Source organism: Nerophis lumbriciformis, linkage group LG10 (assembly GCF_033978685.3).
Source record: "Nerophis lumbriciformis linkage group LG10, RoL_Nlum_v2.1, whole genome shotgun sequence".
Classification (NCBI taxonomy): Eukaryota; Metazoa; Chordata; class Actinopteri; order Syngnathiformes; family Syngnathidae; genus Nerophis; species Nerophis lumbriciformis.
In genome coordinates this window covers 23,632,670-23,657,464 of record NC_084557.2, presented here as the reverse complement: position 1 = coordinate 23,657,464, position 24,795 = coordinate 23,632,670, and the positions used below count along the sequence as shown (strand labels likewise).

General features: G+C 35.8%; 1 protein-coding gene across 1 annotated transcript; it reads right to left on the bottom strand.

Moving 5' to 3' along the window:
- Window positions 1–4,334: 4,334 nt before the first annotated feature.
- Window positions 4,335–24,306, bottom strand: ldha (lactate dehydrogenase A4). Its single transcript, XM_061969991.1, has 8 exons — window positions 24,162–24,306; window positions 20,739–20,864; window positions 20,061–20,178; window positions 16,449–16,622; window positions 16,074–16,247; window positions 15,831–15,948; window positions 12,591–12,714; window positions 4,335–5,233 (listed from the first exon to the last, which is right to left on the bottom strand). Exons 2-8 carry the CDS (start codon window positions 20,862–20,864, stop codon window positions 5,069–5,071), a joined length of 999 nt encoding a protein of 332 aa, XP_061825975.1. The 5' UTR covers window positions 24,162–24,306; the 3' UTR covers window positions 4,335–5,068.
- Window positions 24,307–24,795: the final 489 nt, after the last annotated feature.

The following is a 24,795-nucleotide window of genomic DNA, read 5'->3' as shown; positions in this document are numbered from 1 at the left end:
TAGATTGAACAATTAGATTTAATATTTACTGTATATTTAGATTTAATATTTCCTGTATATTTAGATTTAACATGTAGGTTTAGATTTAACATTTAGATTGAATATTTACTGTATATTTAGATTAAACATGTATGTTTAGATTTTACAATTAGATGTAATATCTACTGTATATTTAGATTTAACATGTAGGTTTAGATTTAATGTTTACTGTATATTTAGATTTAACATGTAGGTTTAGATTTAACAATTAGATTTAATATTTACTGTATATTTAGATTTAACATGTAGGTTTGGATTTAATATCTACTGTATATTTAGATTTAACATGTAGGTTTAGATTTAACAATTAGATTTAATATTTCCTGTAGATTTAGATTTAACATGTAGGTTTAGATTGAACAATTAGATTTAATATTTACTGTATATTTAGATTTAACATTTAGATTTAATATTTCCTGTATATTTAGATTTAACATGTAGGTTTAGATTTAACATTTAGATTTAATATCTACTGTATATTTAGATTTAACATGTATGTTTAGATTTAACAATTAGATTTAATATTTCCTGTATATTTAGATTTAACATGTCGGTTTAGATTTAACAATTAGATTTAATATATACTGTATATTTAGATTTAACATGTAGGATTAGATTTAATATTTCCTGTATATTTAGATTTAACATGTAGGTTTAGATTTAACAATTAGATTTAATATATACTGTATATTTAGATTTAACATGTAGGATTAGATTTAATATTTCCTGTATATTTAGATTTAACATGTAGGATTAGATTTAATATCTACTGTATATTTAGATTTAACATGTAGGTTTAGATTTAACAATTAGATTGAATATTTACTGTATATTTAGATTTAACATGTAGGTTTAGATTTAACAATTAGATTTAATATTTACTGTATATTTAGATTTAACATGTAGGTTTAGATTTAACAATTAGATTTAATATATACTGTATATTTAGATTTAACATGTAGGATTAGATTTAATATTTCCTGTATATTTAGATTTAACATGTAGGTTTAGATTTAACAATTAGATTTAATATATACTGTATATTTAGATTTAACATGTAGGATTAGATTTAATATTTCCTGTATATTTAGATTTAACATGTAGGTTTAGATTTAACAATTAGATTTAATATTTCCTGTATATTTAGATTTAACATGTCGGTTTAGATTTAACAATTAGATTTAATATATACTGTATATTTAGATTTAACATGTAGGATTAGATTTAATATTTCCTGTATATTTAGATTTAACATGTAGGATTAGATTTAATATCTACTGTATATTTAGATTTAACATGTAGGTTTAGATTTAACAATTAGATTTAATATTTACTGTATATTTAGATTTAACATGTAGGTTTGGATTTAATATCTACTGTATATTTAGATTTAACATGTAGGTTTAGATTTAACAATTAGATTTAATATTTACTGTATATTTAGATTTAACATGTAGGTTTAGATTTAACAATTACATTTAATATTTACTGTATATTTAGATTTAACATGTAGGTTTAGATTGAACAATTAGATTTAATATTTACTGTATATTTAGATTTAACATGTAGGTTTAGATTTAACAATTAGATTTAATATATACTGTATATTTAGATTTAACATGTAGGATTAGATTTAATATTTCCTGTATATTTAGATTTAACATGTAGGATTAGATTTAATATCTACTGTATATTTAGATTTAACATGTAAGTTTAGATTTAACAATTAGATTTAATATTTACTGTATATTTAGATTTAACATGTAGGTTTAGATTTAACAATTAGATTTAATATTTACTGTATATTTAGATTTAACATGTAGGTTTAGATTGAACAATTAGATTTAATATTTACTGTATATTTAGATGTAATATTTCCTGTATATTTAGATTTAACATGTAGGTTTAGATTTAACATTTAGATTTAATATTTCCTGTATATTTAGATTTAACATGTAGGTTTAGATTTTACAATTAGATGTAATATCTACTGTATATTTAGATTTAACATGTAGGTTTAGATTTAATATTTCCTGTATATTTAGATTTAACATGTAGGTTTAGATTTAATGTTTACTGTATATTTAGATTTAACATGTAGGTTTAGATTTAACAATTAGATTTAATATTTACTGTATATTTAGATTTAACATGTAGGTTTGGATTTAATATCTACTGTATATTTAGATTTAACATGTAGGTTTAGATTTAACAATTAGATTTAATATTTCCTGTAGATTTAGATTTAACATGTAGGTTTAGATTGAACAATTAGATTTAATATTTACTGTATATTTAGATTTAACATTTAGATTTAATATTTCCTGTATATTTAGATTTAACATGTAGGTTTAGATTTAACATTTAGATTTAATATCTACTGTATATTTAGATTTAACATGTATGTTTAGATTTAACAATTAGATTTAATATTTCCTGTATATTTAGATTTAACATGTAGGTTTAGATTTAACAATTAGATTTAATATATACTGTATATTTAGATTTAACATGTAGGATTAGATTTAATATTTCCTGTATATTTAGATTTAACATGTAGGATTAGATTTAATATTTCCTGTACCGGTATATTTAGATTTAACATGTAGGATTAGATTTAATATTTCCTGTATATTTAGATTTAACATGTAGGATTAGATTTAATATCTACCGGTACTGTATATTTAGATTTAACATGTAGGTTTAGATTTAACAATTAGATTTAATATTTCCTGTATATTTAGATTTAACATGTAGGTTTAGATTTAACAATTAGATTTAATATATACTGTATATTTAGATTTAACATGTAGGATTAGATTGAATATTTCCTGTATATTTAGATTTAACATGTAGGTTTAGATTTAATATTTACTGTATATTTACATTTAACATGTAGGTTTAGATTTAATATCTACTGTATATTCAGATAAAACATTTGTTAGGTTTTAGATTCCACATTAAGATTTAGATTTAACATATAAATGTATATTCAAGATTTAGGCTTAGATACAACATTTAGATTTAAGATTTCGATTTAACATATAGATTTAGATGTAACATTTGGATGTAATATTTAGAGTCAACATTTAATTGAAACTGAAATGTGATGAAAATGAGCTAAAAGTGTGACACCCCACACCAAACGACTTGTTTGGAGCAAGGTTGGAAGAAGGCAAGATTGTTTTATAAAATATTTCTGCCATGCCTCCAGTTTGATTTTGAATTTTCGGGACTTACAGGGTTCCCAAATACACAAAAACAACCAGCAAGAAAAGTTGGTTTTGCATAATTGGACGCCTTTTTAAAAGATGTGTTTAAACCACAATGTAAAGTAGCATTTGTTGCCTGTTCTCGCTTCCTAAAGTTATACTTTTACAATTAAATATATTCATTTAAATTTTTCAAAAATGTTTTGTATTGTTTACATGTTTCTCTTACTCATTATCCCCACTATAATCACTGTAATGTGCTTACATGTTAACATACCCTTAGCATAGGTGCCATGTTATAATTTGCTCAAAACAATTCACTCTTAGTCCTGGTACTCAAATTTGTCATTTTTGGTTTAAGAACCTTGTACACCAGGGGTGTCAAACGTACCGAGTAATGAGTTTGCCAAGTATAAAAATGAGCCGAAATTTTTGAATGAAAGAAACCGCTGTTCTAAATGTGTCCACTAGATGTCACAATAGCAATTCTTTGTATCTTTGTAGATTATGCTACATATGTAAAAAAAACAAAACAAAAAAAACACATGATGATAGTGCACCAGTCATAAATAACATACTGTAATTTGATTTTAATATTTTTTTTTATCTGGATAGATTGAAAATTAACACCAATGAGTTGACTGATGAACAATATCACATATTCAGAAAGTATAAATTACGACAATTAAAGATAGAATACTATTAACAGCAACATGTAAGTGTAAAAAAAAACATTATGATTTTTACATTTTCAGAATGTGCTTGTTCTATTTTTAAACAATACAATATGAAGTTGTCTTTATTATTAAATTATCATGCTGTGATTTTACCTGTCCGGCCCACTTGGGAGTAGATTTTTCTCCATCTGGCCCCCGATCTAAAATTAGTTTGACACCCCTGTTGTACACAAATGAAATACATTTGCCTGAGGCGGGTCAATACATATTTTGTGTAATTCAATATATGTATTGTCAGATACAAAAAACGACAAATTTAGGTTAATGGTTGGTTAAAGATTGATAAACACTGTTGTTGAAATATAAAATGTATTTTGTTGGTTAGACAACAAACAAAGACATCTGCTTTAGGTATCCTGGCTTTATTGAGTGCTACAGTACATAAAACATGTCCAAGTACAGTGTTTCAGACAGTCAACTTACTGATAAATAATACTGAGTAATAATAAATATGTATCTTCTGTAATAAAGTATTACCGTTACATTTTTTTATTATATTTTAGCGCTGCATGGAGAGAAAAAAAATACAATTGTCTTTAGGAGGTTATAAACAGCACATCTAAAATAATGTTTTTAAAAATATAATTTGAATGATCTCATGTGTAATCTCATAATCTCTTGCTTTCCTCTGTCGGTGCACTTATGGTCATATGTATTTGAAAAGGCCATAGTAACTACAGGGAGGTTATAACAACCTCAGCCGGACAGGAAATCCCTCCCACATAGAATGGAATGTCTCCATCTCTTAAAAAAAACCAAAAAAACAATAAGATGACCAAAAGGATACAGTACTCACACAGTAGACATGGTACACACAACGCACACAAGGAGTGTATGGAAGAAGCATACCAGTGCACACAGAACATAGACGCTCAATATCTCCATAGCAGGTTGACTTTCAAGGCTAAATATTTTTGTCTATGCAGTCACAAAACTGACAGTAACTTTGCACGTGTTGAACTAATGACACTACAAGTGTGAACGGGGGAATAGACGGCAGGATGAATAATGCATTGCAGTGTCTTCTGGTGGGATGCAGCTTCAGGTGGGAGTGTAGCAACAAGGCGCTCCATCGGTGCTTTACAGAACAAGCTCCTTCTGAACGGCCCACAGTGTCTCGGCGCTCTTTTCCAACTGCTTCTTCTCCTCAGGCTTCAGGTTCATGTTGATGACGTCTGTAAGGCCGGTGTTGCCGAGGACGGAAGGCACGCTCAGGAAGACCTCTTCCTTCACGCCGTACATGCCCTGGCGGACAAGGGAGAACAACCATGAGAAGGTGGGTCTTTTGGCAGGTATGTTGCAAGACGCTCTTTTTCTTTATTTATGTACCGTATTTTCCACACTATAAGGCGCACCTAAAAACCTCACATTTTCTCAAAAGCTGACAGTGCGCCTTATAATCCGGTGCGCCTTATACACTGCAAAAAGTCAGTGTTCAAAAACAAGAAGAAAAAAATACAAAAATGAGGGGTATTTTATTTGAACTAAGCAAAATGATCTGCCAATAGAACAAGAAAATTCGGCTTGTCAAGACTTTCCAAAACAAGTAAAATTAGCTAACCTCAATGAACCCAAAAATACCTTAAAATACGTATATTCTCACTAATAACAAGTGCACTTTTCTTGGTAGAAAAACAAAAAGAGATCTTTTTGCTCAATATGTTGAAAAATATTTTTAAATTAAGTAAATGCTAGTGCCATTATCTTGACATAATGACATGCTTTTTTTTCATGCTTGAAGTAAGAATTATTACTTTAAAAAAGTAGTTTTATACTTTTGAGTGTTGATGACACAGCTTTGCATCAGTTGATATTCTAGTTTCAAGCACTCAATATAGGTCTTCAAATCTCAGCAATAAGCTGTAATATCTTACTGAGATCATTTAGGACCAAAACCCTTAAAACAAGTAAAACACTCTAACATAAAATCTGCTTAGTGAGAAGAATTATCTTATCAGACAGAAAATAAGCAAATATCACCATTATTTGAGATATTTAATCTTACTTAGATTTCAGTTTTTGCAGTGTATTTGATATAAATGTTGCACTACATGTTATATCTTGCTGTTGTTAAAAGATAAACAAAATACCACGTCACTGACTTTACCTCGGGGAAAATAATAAAACAGTTTATTCATTTTGGGAGTGAACAGAGTTGTCAGACGCTGGTTTGTAATCTATTAATAAAGTTTGACTGACCTGTCTGACTGTTTTGTTGACATTCACTTTAGCGCAGCTCCATCTAATGGATGCATAACGTAACCCCAGCCTCCACTGTAGCGTCTATTCTATGCGCCTTATAATGCGGTGCGCCTTATATATGAACAAAGTTTTAAAATAGGCCATTCATTGCCTTATAATCCGGTGCGCCTTATAGTGCGGAAAATATGGTAGTCATTAGGCACAATCTTACAATACAAACATGTCACACAGTAGAGTAGAGAAGTACCTCGCTTTTCGTACACAACACTTTTTGTGCGATTCGGTTTTCGACATAATACTTGTGTTTTTCCTACGTTGTCTCGGTTATTGTACGACAAACTAGTCCATTTGTCTGAGTGCTCCTTATAATCAAGTTCTATCAGTTGTCGTCTGACCTTTTGAAACATTACGACTAGAAAAACATAAAACTGTATTTTTCATTTGAAAACCGTCTAATAAAAGACGTGTCTTATATTCCGGGACTAGAGAATTATACAAACAACCACTTGTCCCCTAAGGAAGTCAAGAGCTTTGTCCCCATCACTTGGACAGACCTGGCTGGGATTAAGAATTTCCCATTTAAACCGATACAGAACCAATTGAATAAATGTTACTTTTAAAGCCCAGTAAGCCTGTGAGAAGTGTCGATCACTGGCCAAACCACCCTCCAACTTGCACTCTTCACTGTGAGATCAGTCTCCACAAAGCCACGTTCCTTTCTGAATACATATCAGACTGTAATGTGGACAATGTATCCCTTGCAGGAACATGGCAAAAGCAAAATGACTTTGAGAATTTAAATCAAGCCCCGCCGTGTGGATTTGTTTGCATCATCATGCACGCACTTCTAGGAAACGAGGCGGGCTGCTCATCTATTGCAAGACTCTGAAAAACTACCCCGCTCAAGTGATTGTTGCATTAATAGTTGTCCTTGCAGTGCAGTAAAAAGAACCAACCCCAACCCTTATTTTGACAGTTTATCGTCCTCCTGAAGTTTCTCCCACTTTTATTTCTAAACTTTCATCCATTTTAGTGCATATGTGTGCCATTACTCCTGATGTTATTTCAACTACAGATTTCAACATCCACATTGATAGTCCCAAAGATATGCTTTCCAAGGTTTCTATTTCCACCCTGGATAGTTTTGATTGCATGTTCCCAACCTACATCAAGGGTCATATCTTAGACATGTTCTGCTGTACGGGCATTGCATCTTTTAACTTTTCCTGTTATGATATTCATCTTTAAGACCACAACTGTATAGCTTTTGCCATCAAACATCCTGTCTCCCAAATCTGTGCACGTACAACATTAAGGACATCAATCTGACTGAACCATGCAGTCTTGTCTGCACACCAGCCATCAGTTACTGAACTGATCGATCACTATAAATGCACTTTACACTCTACACTCAACTCCTTGGCTCCACTAAAAGATTCACACTGTCACCTTCTCTAGAGCCGCACCTTGGTTTAATTTTTAACTCCGCCAGCTCAAAACCGCAGGCCATCGCTTGGAGCGTCTTCTTAATAAGAAAACAGGTCTGATTGTGCATATTCAAATGTACTCTGATCATATATCAACCAACAAACTTGTTCTCAATCCGGTCAAATCACAATCCAACCCTGATATCCACCGTGATGGAAACAATGCAAGGTCTTTTTTTTTTCAACAGTCAAAAACTGCTCAACCCCCATTAGGCAACTTTACACTTCACATCTCCCCAACCATGTCAACAATATTTGGACATGCATGAAAAGGTCCGCTCTATCCAGAAGAAACTGACAACTTCATTCATACCTCAGTCCAACACCCCTTAGATTAATATTGGCACTGACATGACACATGTCAGTTCCTTCTCACCTACCACTCTGTCAACACTTTTCTGATCACCTCTACTAGGTCCTCTTCTTGCCAACTGGATTCCCTTTCAACCTCATTAGCAAAGAATGTGTACCATCACTTCCCCCTCTTATTGCACACGTTGTTCTCTCCTCACTGGCCACTGGAACTGTTCCATCATCTCTCAAAACTGCCTCAATCGTACCATCCATCCATCTTCAACCGCTTATCCGGAATGGGGTCACGGGGACAACAGCTCCAGCAGAGACCCCCAGACTTCCCTTTCAGAGCAACATTAGCAACTTCCTCCTGGGGGATCCCGAAGTGTTCCCAAGCCAGAGAGGCGATGTAATCCCCCCCAATCTGGTCCTTGGCCTGCCCCGGGGTCTCCTCCCAGTGGGACGTGCAACTAGGACCTCCCTAGGGAGACGCTCGTGAGGCATCCGCACGAGATGCCCGAACCACCTAAGCTGGCTCCTTTCCAAGCGAAGGAGCAGCGGCTCTACTCCGAGTCTCTCTCGGGTGACTGAAGTTCTCACCCTATCTCTAAGGGAGATGCCAGCCACCCTTCTGAGGAAACTAATTTCGGCCGCTTGTATCCGCGATCTTATTCTTTCATGACCCACACTTCATGACCATTGGTGAGAGTAGGGATGTAGATAGCTCAATCTTACCAATGCTAAATCCCAATGATCTTAAGAACTATCGGCCCATATCGAACCTTCCATTCATCTCCAAAATAATAGAGCTCACCAACTTCATGATCATCTGGACGCAAACTATCAGTTTGAGCCCTTTTAGTCTGGCTTTCGCCGAAACCGTCCTCATTCAGATCGCCAAATACCTCCTTCTGGCAGCAGACTCTGGTGTTCTCTCCATCCTTGTACTCCCAAGACCTCAGTGCTGTATTTGACACCATATCCCACACTGTTCTTCTGGACCGTTGAGCCTCCATTGGGGTCTCCGGCACTGTATCACACTGGTTCACTTTCTACATCTCTAATCACTCTGTTTATCCAAAGGTCATCATTTCAAATCTTCATCCTCACCACTCATTCATGGTGTTCCTCAGGGTTTAGTACAAGGTCTCCTACTCTTAAATGATCTATATCGCTCCCCTTGGCGAAATTTTTTTCTCACTTTGGTATCCACTTCCTCGGCTACGCTAATGACACTTAACTGTACATTGCCAATATTGAAACCGATGACTGTTAAGTCACTAACTCAAAAGCCTCAGCGTCATCCTGGACAACACTCCCTCATTTAACTCCCACATCAATAATATATTAACTGCTCTAAAAAAAAAAAAAAGGAACATTAAAATAACACATCATAGAACTGAATACCGTAAATGAAATATTCTTATTAAATACTTTGTTCTTTACATAGTTAGTTGAATGTGCTGACAACACAATCACACAAAAATGATCAATGGAAATCTTTTTTTTTTAAACCATGGACGTCTTGATTTGGAGTCACACTCAAAATCAAAGAGGAAAAAACACTACATGAAGTCTACTCCATTTGCACAACAGCATGTGAAATTGATTGTCAATCAGTATCGCTTCCTAAGTGGGCAGTTTGATTTCACAGAAGTTTGATTCACTTGGAGTTAGAATATGTTGTGTAAGTGTTCCACTTTACAGTATATAAACACACAATCATAGATATATGTATACACACATCTATATATACACATACATAGAAACACATATACATTTATACACATATATATATACACATACATATTTACTAGTGTTGTGAACATTAACGCATGTGATTAATAAAACATGTTATAATGTCATAAATTAATGAAGATTAATTACAGTGTTTGATTTTTGACCACCAAGAGCGATGTGCTCTGCACCCTTTAAAACAAACTCAGACAAAACTTTGGATAAAACTGAGATAATTAGTTAATATTGCAGCGACAAACTTTCTTACTATTGGTGCTCTAGCTTAAAATACCACCTTAAAGCAAAAATGCTACATGGACAGCCAACAGAAGACAACAAACTATGCTGGCTGAGTTCACCTGCGTTTAGCACAGACAAATTAAACAATGTTTTTTTTCTAAATATACAAGCTCTGCATGGAGGACACCTAACATCTATGAAAATCTAGTGCTGCAAGATGTAGTTCATATCGCCAACTACCGTCGTACAAACTACCAACATAAGTAGGTCGTTTGTACAATAAAGAGATTAGCGCTGTCATCTGGAAGGGTAAATAAGCGTGTTTGTTTAAACAACTGGTTAAAAAAAGGAAGAGTAAATGCAGATGTAAAAGGTGCGCTACGTACAGTTTATGGATGACTTTCATTATATATTAATATAAAGTACAAAACCAGTGAAGTTGGCACGTTGTGTAGATCGTTAAGTAAAAACAGATAACAATGATTTGCAAATCCTTTTCAACCTATATTCAATTGAATAGACTACAAAGACAAGATACTTAACGTTCGAACTGGAAAACGTTATTTTTTGCAAATATTAGCTCATCTGGAATTTGATGCCTGCAAGATGTTTAAAAAAAGCTGGCACAAGTGGCAAAAAAGACTGAGAAAGTTGAGGAATGCTCATCAAACACTTATTTGGAACATCCCACAGGTGAACAGGCTCATTGGGAACAGGTGGGTGCCATGATTGGGCATAAAAGCAGCTTCCATGAAATGTTCAGTCATTCACAAAAAAGGATAGTGCGAGGGTCACCACTTTGTGAACAAATGCCTGAGCAAATTGTCCAAGCGTATGTGTGTGTGTGCTCCTTTAAGAATGTCAGTATGTGGGGTGAGTGACGTGAGTAAGTGAGTGGGCAAGTAAGGAGAGGTAGCATGTGCAGGAGTGTTAATAGCATGGTGGATGTCCGGTCGTGCTCTGAGGAAATTATATAAATAAAGTGACCAAGTTGTAGCTAATAGACTGCCTCGTCATTTTGAGCAATGAGCGGAGCTTTACGAACCCATTGCCGAGTAAAGTGAAGTGTGTTACCCCCGACAAAACATCGGCCCTGGAGGAAAAATCTCCCCTGCGCTCCTCGACCACGGTCTGGGAGCTGACAAGCAGGAAAGGTGTAAAACAGCACTTGCAGCGCGGCGCCTCCCTGCTTAAAGCGTCACCTTTATTGTTAGTTTCAAAGCCCAAATACCTCCATATTGCGCTTCAGGCACCCTCTTTATTAACCAGTAGAATTGTAATTTTTTGCCATTCTTCCCCATCACAATGTGATTGCTTGTATGCACTTTGTGTGTGCGTGTTTTGACACACTCAACATCATTGACCTCGGCTCTGTAGTCACCGCCGCACAGTGGCATTCAAATGAAAGAATGGTACCGGTAGTTTTCAAAGATGGTATAGTATCGATATCAATTGATTAGTACCGGGATACTGTACAACCCTAATACACACATACATATATAACATTATATACATACATACATATACATATATATATATATATATATATATATATATATATATATATATATATATACACACATATATCTATTAATGTTTTATTTATATATATATATATATATATATAAATAAAACATTAATAGATATATGTGTGTGTGTGTGTATATATATATATATATATATATATATATATATATATATATATGTGTATACACTATATTATTATTATTATTAATATTGGGGCGGTATAGCTCGGTTGGTAGAGTGGCCGTGCCTGCAACTTGAGGGTTCCCGGTTCGATCCCCACTTCCGCCATCCTAGTCACTGCCGTTGTGTCCATGAGCAAGACACTTTACCCACCTGCTCCCAGTGCCACCCACACTGGTTTAAATGTAACTTAGATATTGGGTTTCACTGTGTAAAAGCACTTTGAGTCACTACAGAAAGGCGCTATATATATATATATATATATATATATATATATATATATATATATATATATATATATATATATATATATATATGTATGTGTGGGGGAAAAAAATCACAAGACTATTTCATCTCTACAGGCCTGTTTCATGAGGGGGGTACCCTCAATCGTCAGGAGATTGAGGGTACCCCCCTCATGAAACAGGCCTGTAGAGATGAAATAGTCTTGTGATTTTTTTTCCCCACACATACATATATTGCGCTCTACTACGGTATCGAGCACTATTTTTTGGATAACCTTATTAAGACATATGTATATATATATATATAATTCACTTCACACTACGCACACACATATTTATACACACACACATATATATATAATTACATATATATATACACACATACATATGTGTATATATATATAAATGTATGTATATATATATACACACACACACACAAATATATCATTATTTAATAATTATTTTACAAACGTATACTTAACATCTTATCGTCTTACATATTTTTGATACAGTTCTTGTATTGATTCATTAAATAAGTGCCAACAACAGGAAGTGTGCTGCTGGAAATAATACAATTTCACTTATACGGTGCAAAAAACATTAGTAATTTACTACAAGGTACATCATTAACCTGCAATAAATTGTACAAATATATCTCACTAAGTGTCCAACGTGTGTGGTTGTCCTTACCTGGACAAGTGTTGACACGGGGTGCACCTTGTGCATGTTCTTGGTGATGCTTGCCACCAGATCAGCCACAGACATCCCAATGGCCCATGAAGTGTAACCCTTCAGCTTGATCACCTCATAAGCCCTGTGGCACATAAACAGTTGTTATACTTCACACATGAATAAATGTTACTTATACGGCGGAAGCCATTTAAGACGACATCTGTTTGACTCGCTGACTCACGTCGACATAAGCAGTTGTCGGTATAACCAAAAATGTGGATGGCTACCAAAAGCGCCTAATTGCAGTGGAACTTGCCAAGGAACATGTAACCAAATATTAACATTGCTGTATGTATACTTTTGACCCAGCAGATTTGGTCACATTTTCAGTAGACCCATAATAAATTCATAAAAGAAGCAAACTTAATGAATGTTTTTTGTGACCAACAAGTATATGCTCCAATCACTCTATCACAAAAAAATTTGACTTCTAGAAATTATTATAAACTCAAGACAGTCATGACATTATGTTCTTTACAAGTGCATGTAAACTTTTGATCGCGACTGTATATATATGTATATATATATATATATATATATATATATATATATATACACACACACACACACATATATATATATATATACACACACACATATACATACATATATATATATATATATATATATATATATATATATATATATATATATATATATATATATATATATATACATATACAGTATATACATATACACAAATATACATATATATAGATACACATGTATGTATATATATATATATATATATATATATATATATATATATATATATATATATATAAAAATATTTATATTTGTTTTATGCATTATAACTCATAAATAAACATTAAAAGTCTGTCTACAACAGAGTCAATGTGAGGGGCCCTCTATTCCGTCTATGAAACCCATAAAAAAACATCCAAAATCCGACAAGACTCCATTTACATTTCGTGACTTGAATATTTACCAAGTGATCACAAGCTTGTGTGCCTATGTTGACATAATCTCGTGGGAAGCTGCTTCCTCGCTTCCTTGCTTGTGAAGTTTTATTCTAGACCATAATTCATGCCTCTCACTTGGATAGGAGAAGGATGAGGACGTATTCAGACAAGTTGGTACACTTTGACAGTCAATTTAGACCCGGAAATGGCGAGAAAGATACGAAAAGGCGGTTGGTTCCACCCCCCCCCCCCTTCTTCGCAAGGATTATGAGTAATATTTCATCTAAAGGGGACTATAACAAGATTCTATCAGTCAATATCTTAATGACATCAGACATTATTATGTATGTTGGCCTTCATTGTAGTGAGTATAAATCAGTGTTGTTGAGAAAAAAAAGCAAACGTGATGCGTTTTATTCATTATTTTGCCGCATATCCTTAAAATAATCAAAATACGTAAATATTAAATATTATAAATGTGCCCATTACTACATTACATACAATATATACTCAAAACATGTATATAAAACCTTAATGGAGGTGTTTGGATGTTTTTAAGGGCTTTTATAGGCAATTTTTTTACTAGTAACAATGCATAAAAAAAGAAAAACATGTGTTTTTCTCTCACAAAAGGATTGTGAATAAAAGGCAAAATAAAAAAGTGCAATTCCCCTTTAACACATTTCATATGCACCTGGTCATAAAGATGTAGCAGGGAGGAATCTTAGTGACTTTGGGCCTAAACGAAAGGTTTGCGTGTATTTAAACACATACAAACTTAATAGCACATGCAAAGCTGATCAACTAAGATTGTGTCTTTTAAGTGAGCGCAGCCCAATTAGCATCTGTCTTCATGAATATGCAGAATATATGTTGATCATCACAATGCTGCAATATTTATCGCAATATAGATTTTAGACCATGCATACATACTTAAGCCAGATAAATTCATAGTGAGTTTGTGGCAGGCTGTAGTACAGCCATGATTAAAAAAGAGCTGCAGTATATTGGCGTACTGCCATGGTCAAATTCCTCAGCTGGGATGGTATTTGAAAGTGTGTTTGTTTTACTGTACTTGTATGTAAACAATGTGAGTGGACTTTGTTTAAATTTTATTGCAGTCACTGATTAACACAAGGCTTGCGACAAATGATATCGATTGCAGGACAAGTCCCAGTCGTGGTTCTGCTGGACCTGAGCGCAGCCTTTGACACAGTTGACCATACCAGCATATTACACATAAGTTAGAAAACTGCGTGGGAATATCCGGTTCTTCGCCTAAATGATACGTCGGTCGGCCTGCTGGTTTACTTTGTCGCTGCATCGAACAGATCTGTGTGTGGATGAAAAACTAATTTCGACAACTAAACTTTTTGGCGCATGAAAGCAAAGAGAAACTATTAGTCAGCTTGAAACCCTCTCTCTGAAACCAAGTAATCAGGTTAGAAACTAGGGGTGATAATGGACTCAGATTTGAACTATAACAGCCACATTAGGTCAATAACATCAGCTTTTTACCACCTAAAAACATTGCCAAAATCAAAGGAAAAATGTCCTAATCAAACATAGAAAGACTAATCCATGCCTTTGTCTCCAGCAGGTTAGGCAACTGTAAAGACTTTCTCGCTGGGCTCTCAAAACGAGCTGTAAAGCAACTGCAGTACATCCAGAATGCTGCTGCTCTAGTCCTGACTCGAACCAGGAAATATTACCATATTACTCTTGTGCTTAGGTCATTGCACTGGCTTCCTGGTACTCATTGAATTGACTTTGAAACAGCTTTTCTTGAGTACAAGTCTTTTTTATGGTCTTGTGTCAAAGTACATCATCTACCATGTTAAAACCATTCGAACCATCTCGTGTTCTGAGAACCTCAGGGAGTGGTCTCCTCATTTTGCCCACAGTCAGGATGAAACCTGGTGAGGCTGTGTTTAAATGCAATGCTCCTAAAAATTCAAATATACTGTACTTCCAGAAGATGTGAGACAGGCCTCAACCTTGGCAATGTCCAAATCCAGGCTAAAAACACTCTTACTTAATTGTCCACATGGCAACTGAATGAATGTATTTTATCTAGAATTGTTTAATTTAAATATTAAATATAATTGTTTTTATGATGATTTTATTTTTGATTTTAGTTTGAAATATGATTATTTTTAAGATTAATTTTCTGTAAAGCACTTTGAATTGCTTTGTGTACAAATTGTGCTCTATAAATAAACCTGCTTTGCCAAACCCACGCTGTAAGTTGCTTTATAGACTTAATTGCACTTACCCATCAACGACTTGCTTATGCACGCTCTTCCAGTCGTCACCATCTCCATCAACCCCAATGCTAGGGTTGATGCCTTGAAGACTAACGCCAGCCACATTCACGCCGCTCCACACGGCCACTGATTGGAACGGAACACAAACAACCTCAGATTCACTTTGGTTCGATCACAGGCTAATGTTGTGATGCTAAATTTAAGTTTCACCGGCTGATATTTTATATTTATTTATAGTAAGCACTGCATACCACTGGAGTCTCCGTGCTCTCCAATGATCCAACCGTGGCAGCTGGAAGGGTGAAGGTGGAGCCTCTCTCCCATTAGGTGGCGGAAACGGGCTGTGTCAAGGTTGGTGCCTGAGCCAATAATTCGGTGGCGTGGAAAGCCGCTCAGCTTCCAGGCCACATAGGTCAAGATGTCCACTGAGGAAAATTGAACGACATGACTTGGTATTTAGACACTTGGCCAAGTTGTCATGGACAAAAATATACACAAAACACACTTTTTCTGTTCTGTTAGATATGAAGTTCTTCCACACTAAATGTATCCAAGCAGAAGTTAATGCATTGGCTGTAACTAATATTTTTGTCCTTATGATGCTATTATGCAACGCCCTTTCTTACCTGGGTTAGAGACAATCATCAAGATGCAGTTGGGGCTGTACTTGACAATGTTTGGGATGATAAATTTGAAGATGTTGACATTGCGCTGCACCAGATTAAGACGACTCTCTCCTTCCTGCTGACGAGCGCCAGCAGTCACCACCACCACCCGGGAGTTGGCTGTCACGCTGTAGTCTGCAAAATTAAAAAAATGCTTGATTAGAGACAAGATATAGATGGATAGATAGGTAACAGTGGAACCTGCTTAAGTCGCTGCCCGTTTGCCGTCTGACTCATGTTGACATATGCGGTTGTCGACGTAACCAACACCCAAACTAGAATCATTCTTTCAGTATAATGCTTACTGTAGTTTGTACACACATGGAGGTAAGAAACATTTAAACAGAGGTAGATTGGTCCTAATAAAATATGACTTTGCTACTATAGTAGAGCTAACATTACATAAATCAGTAGTAAATCGTACGTCCTCATTCCCATCTATATGGGTATGCAGGATGTGTGTTTTTTTCCTTTTTTTCCCTCCTCGTTGAGTGTTTGCAGGGCATTTGGTGCAGGCAGGCAACACACAGGATGTCTTCCTCTGAAGGGAGAAAGAATCGCAGACGCCATGTTTGTTTACACTGTGAGCTAGGAGGAAGTTTAGGACCCAATACAAGGTGGGACTACTTGATTTGTCTACCCTAACACAGCTACAGCATAGTACGGGTAATCTTGCCTCATTGGAGATTTTTTTATCGGTTATCGAACCTATTTTTTTAATGATAGTGGATTTATCAAAGTGACTCCTAATCAGTGTTGGGACTAACGCGTTACAAAGAAACGCGCTACTGTAACGCCGTTAGTTTCGGCGGTAACTAGTAATCTAACGCGTTATTTTTTATATTCAGTAACTCAGTTACCGTTACTACATGATGCGTTACTGCGTTATTTTACGTTATTTTTATGTAGTATCGGCTAGAAACTGAGGATCTGATCGTGTTTTATTGCAGCGAAGCAATTACATGCTTCTGATTCTTCCTCTGCGCTCTCTGTGTGTGTGTGTGTGTGTCTGGGTGTGGGGAGGGGAAGGGAGGGGAGGGGGGTGCGCAATACAAACCGTTGGCCAACAAAAAAGTAACCACAGAACACTATACCGTATAGTCGTATAGTGTTCTGTGGTTACTTTTTTGGTTGGCCAAGCGGACGTGACGACAGGCTGTCCTCACTCAGGTCCGCACGGACCTGGAGGGGCGTGCCTTAAGTCCGGATGGAAATCGGGAGAAATTTGGGAGAATGGTTGTCCCAGGGAGAGGCACTGAAATTCGGGAGGGTTGGCAAGTATGAGATATTCTCACTTCTTTTCTTTTGTCGAGCACAAAGAAAATAACATTTTAGTTAAATGTAAGTTGTGTCTTGGATCAAAGATCCCGTCTACTGCCCAAAACAACAATTCAAATCTGCCTGGTTAGGCTCTGTGTATGTCACGTGTGCCTTCCTTAGGTGAAGCCAGGTTTACATGTTGTTGATTGATTGATTGATTGAAACTTTTATTAGTAGATTGCACAGTACAGTACATATTACGTACAATTGACCACTAAATGGTAACACCTCAATAAGTTTTTCAACTTGTTTAAGTCGGGGTCCACTGATTCATGATACAGATATATACTATCAAATATATATTAACATCATAATACAGTCATCACACAAGATAATCATCAGGGTATATACATTGAATTATTTACAATCCGGGGTGTGGGATATGGAGGACGTGGGGGGTTAGGTTTGGTTGGTATCAACACTTCTGTCATCAACAATTAGCATCAACAATTGCATCATCAGAGAAATGGACATTGAAACAGTGTAGGACTGACTTGGTAGGATATGTATAGCAAGTAGTGGACGCAGAGAGAGAGATCAGAAAGTATAAGAAAAAATGTCTACATTTGATCATTTACAATCCGAAGAGGTATTGTGTGGAAGGGAGGGTGTTAGTTTAGGGTTGTAGTTGCCTGGAGGTGTTCTTTTAGTGCGGTTTTGAAGGAGGATAGAGATGCCCTTTATTTTACACCTGTTGGGAGTGCATTCCATATTGAAGTGGCATAGAAAGAGAATGAGTTAAGACCTTTGTTAGTTCGGAATCTGGGTTTAACGTGGTTAGTGTTAGTGTCATTATGCTGTTTGTTACTTATGTATGTTATGTTGCAGCTATTTAAAATAGTTTTGTCAATTTGTTCCGGCCTGAAATAAATTGGCCCTTTGAAACATATCTTTGTCTTTGTGTGTTGTATGTAGAGCACATTGCTTAGCAGAGTTCAGTGATGCAAATGCATGTCAAGTTGATCATCAGATTGTATTATTCTCCAGTGCAATAACAGTACTGAAATGAAGGCTAAAAGGGCATTAATGGGAGCTTTAAAAACAAAAAGTAGAAGAAGTAACTAAATAGTTACTTTTCACAGTAACGCATTACTTTTTGGTGTAAGTAACTGAGTTAGTAACTGAGTTACTTTTGAAATAAAGTAACTAGTAACTGTAACTAGTTACTGGTTTTCAGTAACCAACCCAACACTGCTCCTAATATCGACGCCATAATCATCATGCATCCCTATTAACAATTCTACAATACATGCTAACATAAACTGAATTATTTGTTATTGAAATTACCCTTTTATGTTGACAAAAGCTGTTGACCATACGTATGTGTTGGCATTGACTTAAAAGAGTAAAGAACGATCAACGCCAAGTTTGTTCACAATATACATACAGCGCAGTACAGGCAATATCGCCTCATTGGAGTATATTTATAGTCGTCATCGGAACTATGTTGTAATAGGATTCATCGGTGTGACATCATAATTTCTAATATGGAATTTGTAATTATCAGTCAAATGTATTGTGCATTCCTATTAACAATTATACAACACATGTTGACATTTACTAACTTTTTTTTTTTAATAGAAACGACCCCTTTATGTTGACAAAATCTGTTGACCATGTGTGTCAACTTAAAAGAGCACAGAACAATCGACACCATGTTTGTTTACATAGCAAGCAATTGAGCTCAGGAGCCATGAGCTCTGGGTAAGTTTACATCCACCTACGATGTAGGAGCGCTTGATTTGTTTACCCTAACCCACCTTTACAGCACAGTATGAGTAATGTCACCTCATTGGAGTTTTTTTTCCTAATCAGTTTTCGGACCTATCTTTTTATGTTATTTATCGACGTGACGTCACAATTCCTAATATCGACTCGGTAATTATTATGTATCCCTTTTACAAATTTTACAATACATGTCGATATAAACTGACCAAATTCTCATAAAAATTACCCCTACATGTTGACAAAAGCAGTCAACCATGTATGTCTATGTCGACTTAAACGGGAACGTTTAAAAAAACAAAACAATGCGGTAAAGCGGAACTTCATGAGTTGTTCGATATAAGCAGGTTTTGAGACTTTTATTAGTAGATTGCACAGTACAGTACATATTCCGTACGATTGACCACTAAATGGTAACACCCGAATAAGTTTTTCAACTTGTTTAAGTAAGGGTTCACGTTAATCAATTCATGGTAGGTTGTCGATTTAGATGGAGTCCAAATGTTTTACTGTGCATGTCCTTCTTACCTTTGTCTCCCACAATCTTGTGTGTTTTAAGGAAGAAGGAGCCATGCTGCAAGTCCATGACTTCACCCTTCAGCTTGTCCTCCATAACGTCCACCAGTGCCAGCTCGTCACACAAATCCTAGTCGGTGAATACAGTACGTACAAGTTTAAGCAAGTCTTCTAGGCTAGTGATTCCCATTGTGAATGAAGCGATGAAAGCCACATCATTTATTGCCATGGCTTGAAAGCTATGCGACAGAGTTGGGGCCTTGTTTTCACAATGACTGGCACGAATACAGCACACAGTCAAAGGCCAATAAATAAATACAGCGTAGTCATACGGCACATGGTTGGCTCGAAACCAGACCACTATGATTGATTTAAGTAAAATTGCTACATTTTGTAGACAGAAGCACAACATATGCTTTATTTTCTTCCCCAATAAAGCATAAGCATTCTTCATTAACCAAAAATGAACACTTTTAGGTGAAATTTGAAACACAGGTTCATACCTATATTCCTCAGCACCTTTGAATAGACACTTGCATTATGTATCTAATGCCATATTGTGGTCGTAGTTTGGTTAGAACTGCACTCTATCACATTACATGCTGTTTAACTCCTGCATTACACATGTTTTATTTTCGCTAAAGTAAAATCACATCCTAACTCGACACATTTCTGTTGTTTCAGCCTTACCTTGAGCAGTACGCTCATGGCGGTGGCCATGCCCACCATGCCGACACCGACCACCGTCACCTTGTTCCTGCTGCCCACGGACTTATCCTTCAGCACATGGCTGATCAGTTTTTCTTTGGTGGCCATCTGCAGGGAATAATAACGAGTAAAGGAAATGGATGAGGAACGTGGTCGCTAACACTGACACAACCGATAATGAAGAGGTGGTGAAAAGTAAGTAAAAGTGTTTAAAAGACTGGTGGTTACTTCATTGTGGGGACGGTTACAATCAATAGACAATTACACTGTAAAAGAAGCACTTATTAAACAATATGTTCGTTAATATCACAGAACATGTTATGCATCATGCTGAAAGGCTAATATGTCTGTGTGCATACCAATAAATAAATAAATGATAAATGGGTTGTACTTGTATAGCGCTTTTCTACCTTCAAGGTACTCAAAGCGCTTTGACACTACTTCCACATTTACCCATTCACACACACATTCACACACTGATGGAGGGAGCTGCCATGCAAGGCGCTAACCAGCACCCATCAGGAGCAAGGGTGAAGTGTCTTGCTCAGGACACAACGGACATGACGAGGTTGGTACTAGGTGGGGATTGAACCAGGGACCCTTGGGTTGCGCACGGCCACTCTCCCACTGCGCCACGCCGTCCCTCACCGTCCCTCACCGCCACGCCGTCAATGGCACATATACGTTTGTACACAGAATAATGAACATAGTGCAAACTGAATAACTGTATATAAACAAGGATATATCCGTTTTATTTTCAGTTAGCTGAATTCAGTTGAACATATCTCTTCCTGTTCCACAGTATCCATGGTGGCATCATTTTGTTTGTTTTCTAAGGCTCCTTATTGAGATTCCCAGCATCTCACTAACTCTCCATAGCAACCCCTGCCTAGACAAACGCTCATTACTTCACGGCATCCTCCTTAGTGCCTCGATTCGTAACTCAGTGGGGGCGGGGAGCAGTGGCTCACGTGTACGTGCAGCGCGACCATCCCCCTGGCTGCCATGACAACGCACTATTTATGGAGGGTACACTACTGATGTCATGTATCGTGTGGTTCTCCTCTTGAGATTAGAACTGATAGCTGCACACTGGTGGAAATGTGTGTAACCAGAGTACCTCTCAAGGGTTCAAACAAAAGGCCTTTTGTGCACTTCTGCCACAGCCGATAGGTCATTTTATTATTATGTGCAACTTTTTTTGGGATGCATCTCTTAACTACAGGACTTAAAGGTGTGTGTAAAGCCATAAAAAAGCACTTGTATCAGGCGTAAAGCAACAAGCTGTTGGACTGCTGTTAGGAATGTGTTAACAGTGGGGGTTTTGGGAATTTTCCTATCATTGTCCCCAGGCGGCCAGAGAGGGACCACACACACACGTTCTTGTATTTGTTACCTTCTTGAGACCTCCGAAAAATGCCTACCTCTTTAGGACCACCCTTTCTAGACATATGAAGATTTGTATTTACAACATTAATAATAAATACAAACTATGCAAATATAAAAAAGGTACGCTTTTAGTTAATTTTTTGTTTGTAATTGGTTTTTAATCTTCATCATTTACTTAAAGTTATTACAGTATGTCTCTATATACATATTTTTTATTTTGTTTTAATGAATTTTGGCCAATAGGGGCGCATTTCAATTTCTTACACACACTTGTTAATACATACGTTGGCCAGAGGGGGAGCACTTCACATTTTTACACACACTTGTTATTTCGTATGTTGACCAGAGGGGGGTCACTTTTAAAAACGACACACAGACAATTTGAAAAGTCCCTCCTTTTTGGGACCAACCTCATTTTGATAGATTTCACCACCAGGGATGCAAATGAGATCTCAATTTTTTTGCCACTATGGTCTTAGTAACGTAGTGTGTTCGTTCATCCTGTGGTCACATATGGGACGCGGGTTGTCTTACGTCAGCACCGGAAGTCGTAAAATCAGCTGTTCACCTGCCGGGTTTTTTCGGGGATGAATATGGAAGTCCTTCTTTAGCTGCCGTCTTGTTTTATCATATATTGCTGCCTTTGCACCTGTCAGTGTTTACTTTTATATGCACATTAAATCAACAAAAAATCCTGACTTTGGAGCAATGTTCACGGACTCTAGTATTTGGCTCTCTATTAGATGCAATGGTTTTCTGTATTGGGACCATGATTTGTACACCGGTCCTCATATGGAAGGTACTTTTCCTTGTTGATGCCATATGGAAGGTACTTTTCCTTGTTGATGTCTCAAGAAGGGTAGAAATTAGGGCTGCAACAACTAATCGATTAAATCGATTATAAAAGTAGTTGGCGATTAATTTAGTCATCGATTCGTTGGATCTATTCTATGCGCATGCGCAGAGGCAATTTTTTTTTTTTTTTTTAATTTTATTTTTATAAACCTTTATTTATAAACTGCAACATGTACAGCTGAGAAACAATAATCAAAATAAGTATGGTGCCCGTATGCTGGTTTTTTTCCAATAAAATACTGGAAAGGATAGAAATGTAGTTTGTCTCTTTTATCCGATTATTAATCGATTAATCGAAGTAATAATCGACAGATTAATCGATTATCAAATTAATCGTTAGTTGCAGCCCTAGTAGAAATACAAGAACACACACACACACACACACACACACACACACACACACACACACACACACACACACACACACACACACACACACACACACACACACACACATTATTTCCACTTTGTAATGTAACACTGAGTATAACTGCTCAAGCTACTCTTTACTAACAATCATGCCAAAAGGATTAAACATGATCTTCTAAAACTGTCAGGGTTATTTTAATATACATTTTCTTTGCCCAAAGCCGTATTAATTTACAATGTGTTGACTATTGTGCTTTCCTTGTAGAGGTGTGGAACTAACTGCCTTGCATCATCCCAATGAATGATGCATCACAATAATAAACATTATGATTGATTGGAACTTTAATTGAATCATTTGTTTAGTTTCTAACATCAGATATGATGGCACATGTCTTCTAGTGGATGCAGGTCTAAAAATGTACAAGTTATATACTATATGACATTTTTATTATGTTGCAGTGTTTGGTCCTACGGGTCAGTCAAGATGGAGCTCAGTGAGTCTCCATATTACACTTGTGTAACAATGCGTCCAACACTAACATACCCTCTTTAGCGAAGAAAACACGCCAATAGACGTGTCATGTTGAGTTAAAACCAATTTAAGATGTCATATATGTTCATTTAAACGTCAAAATGACGACCGTTTTAAACGTCGTGATCTATACAGGCGGCAACAAGTCATTGATGTCATTTACATCTAGCGCGTGAACCCGACATCAAACGCGGATCAATTCATAATAAAGTTATTTATAATAAATACAACTTAAGTGTATTTATGTTTGTGTCTCTTACCGTTTTGGTGTGAGTTGAAGGGCTGGAATGCTTCTCGTTGAGCGGATGCTGCAGTTTTTCCGCAGTGGTGGTGCTGTGGGAGGTGAAGGCTGCTATTTAAAGTCATGGCGCTGGGGGCGTGGCCTGTGTTGCCTCTGTGCGTGCTAGATGTCACGTCCCAGTCAGGACGCGGAAGTCAGTCCTGTGCGTTTCCTTACTTATGCCGACTAAAATACACGGATAATCACCGAGATTTTTATTTTTAAACACGAAATAATGAATGAAAGACGTACAAATACACACTTTCTAAAATGTCATTTATTACATATGTACTACGTTGCTTGTCAACGCGTTGTTTCGTCATCGCCATTGTACATGTAAGTTCGTTGAGAAACGAGGGGAAATCCATTCATAACTATTTACGTAACACTTTTATTTAACTATTGTGTGTTGTTTCATAACAATACACTACATTTTTATTTACAACACTGGCTCTTAATCCACACACACACATATATATATATATATATATATATATATATATATATATATATATATATATATATATATATATATATATATATATATATATGTGTGTGTGTAGGTGTATATATATATATGTGTGTGTGTGTAGGTGTATATATATATATATACA

Excerpts from the sequence above, each read along its gene's own strand:
- ldha (XM_061969991.1), bottom strand. The coding sequence starts at position 20,864 with ATGGCCACCAAAGAAAAACTGATCAGCCATGTGCTGAAGGATAAGTCC. Across the intron at positions 20,179-20,738 it reads CCATGAGCGTACTGCTCAAG|GATTTGTGTGACGAGCTGGC; the intron begins GTAAGGCTGAAA and ends TTCACCGACTAG. Across the intron at positions 16,248-16,448 it reads GATGATTGTCTCTAACCCAG|TGGACATCTTGACCTATGTG; the intron begins GTAAGAAAGGGC and ends AATTTTCCTCAG.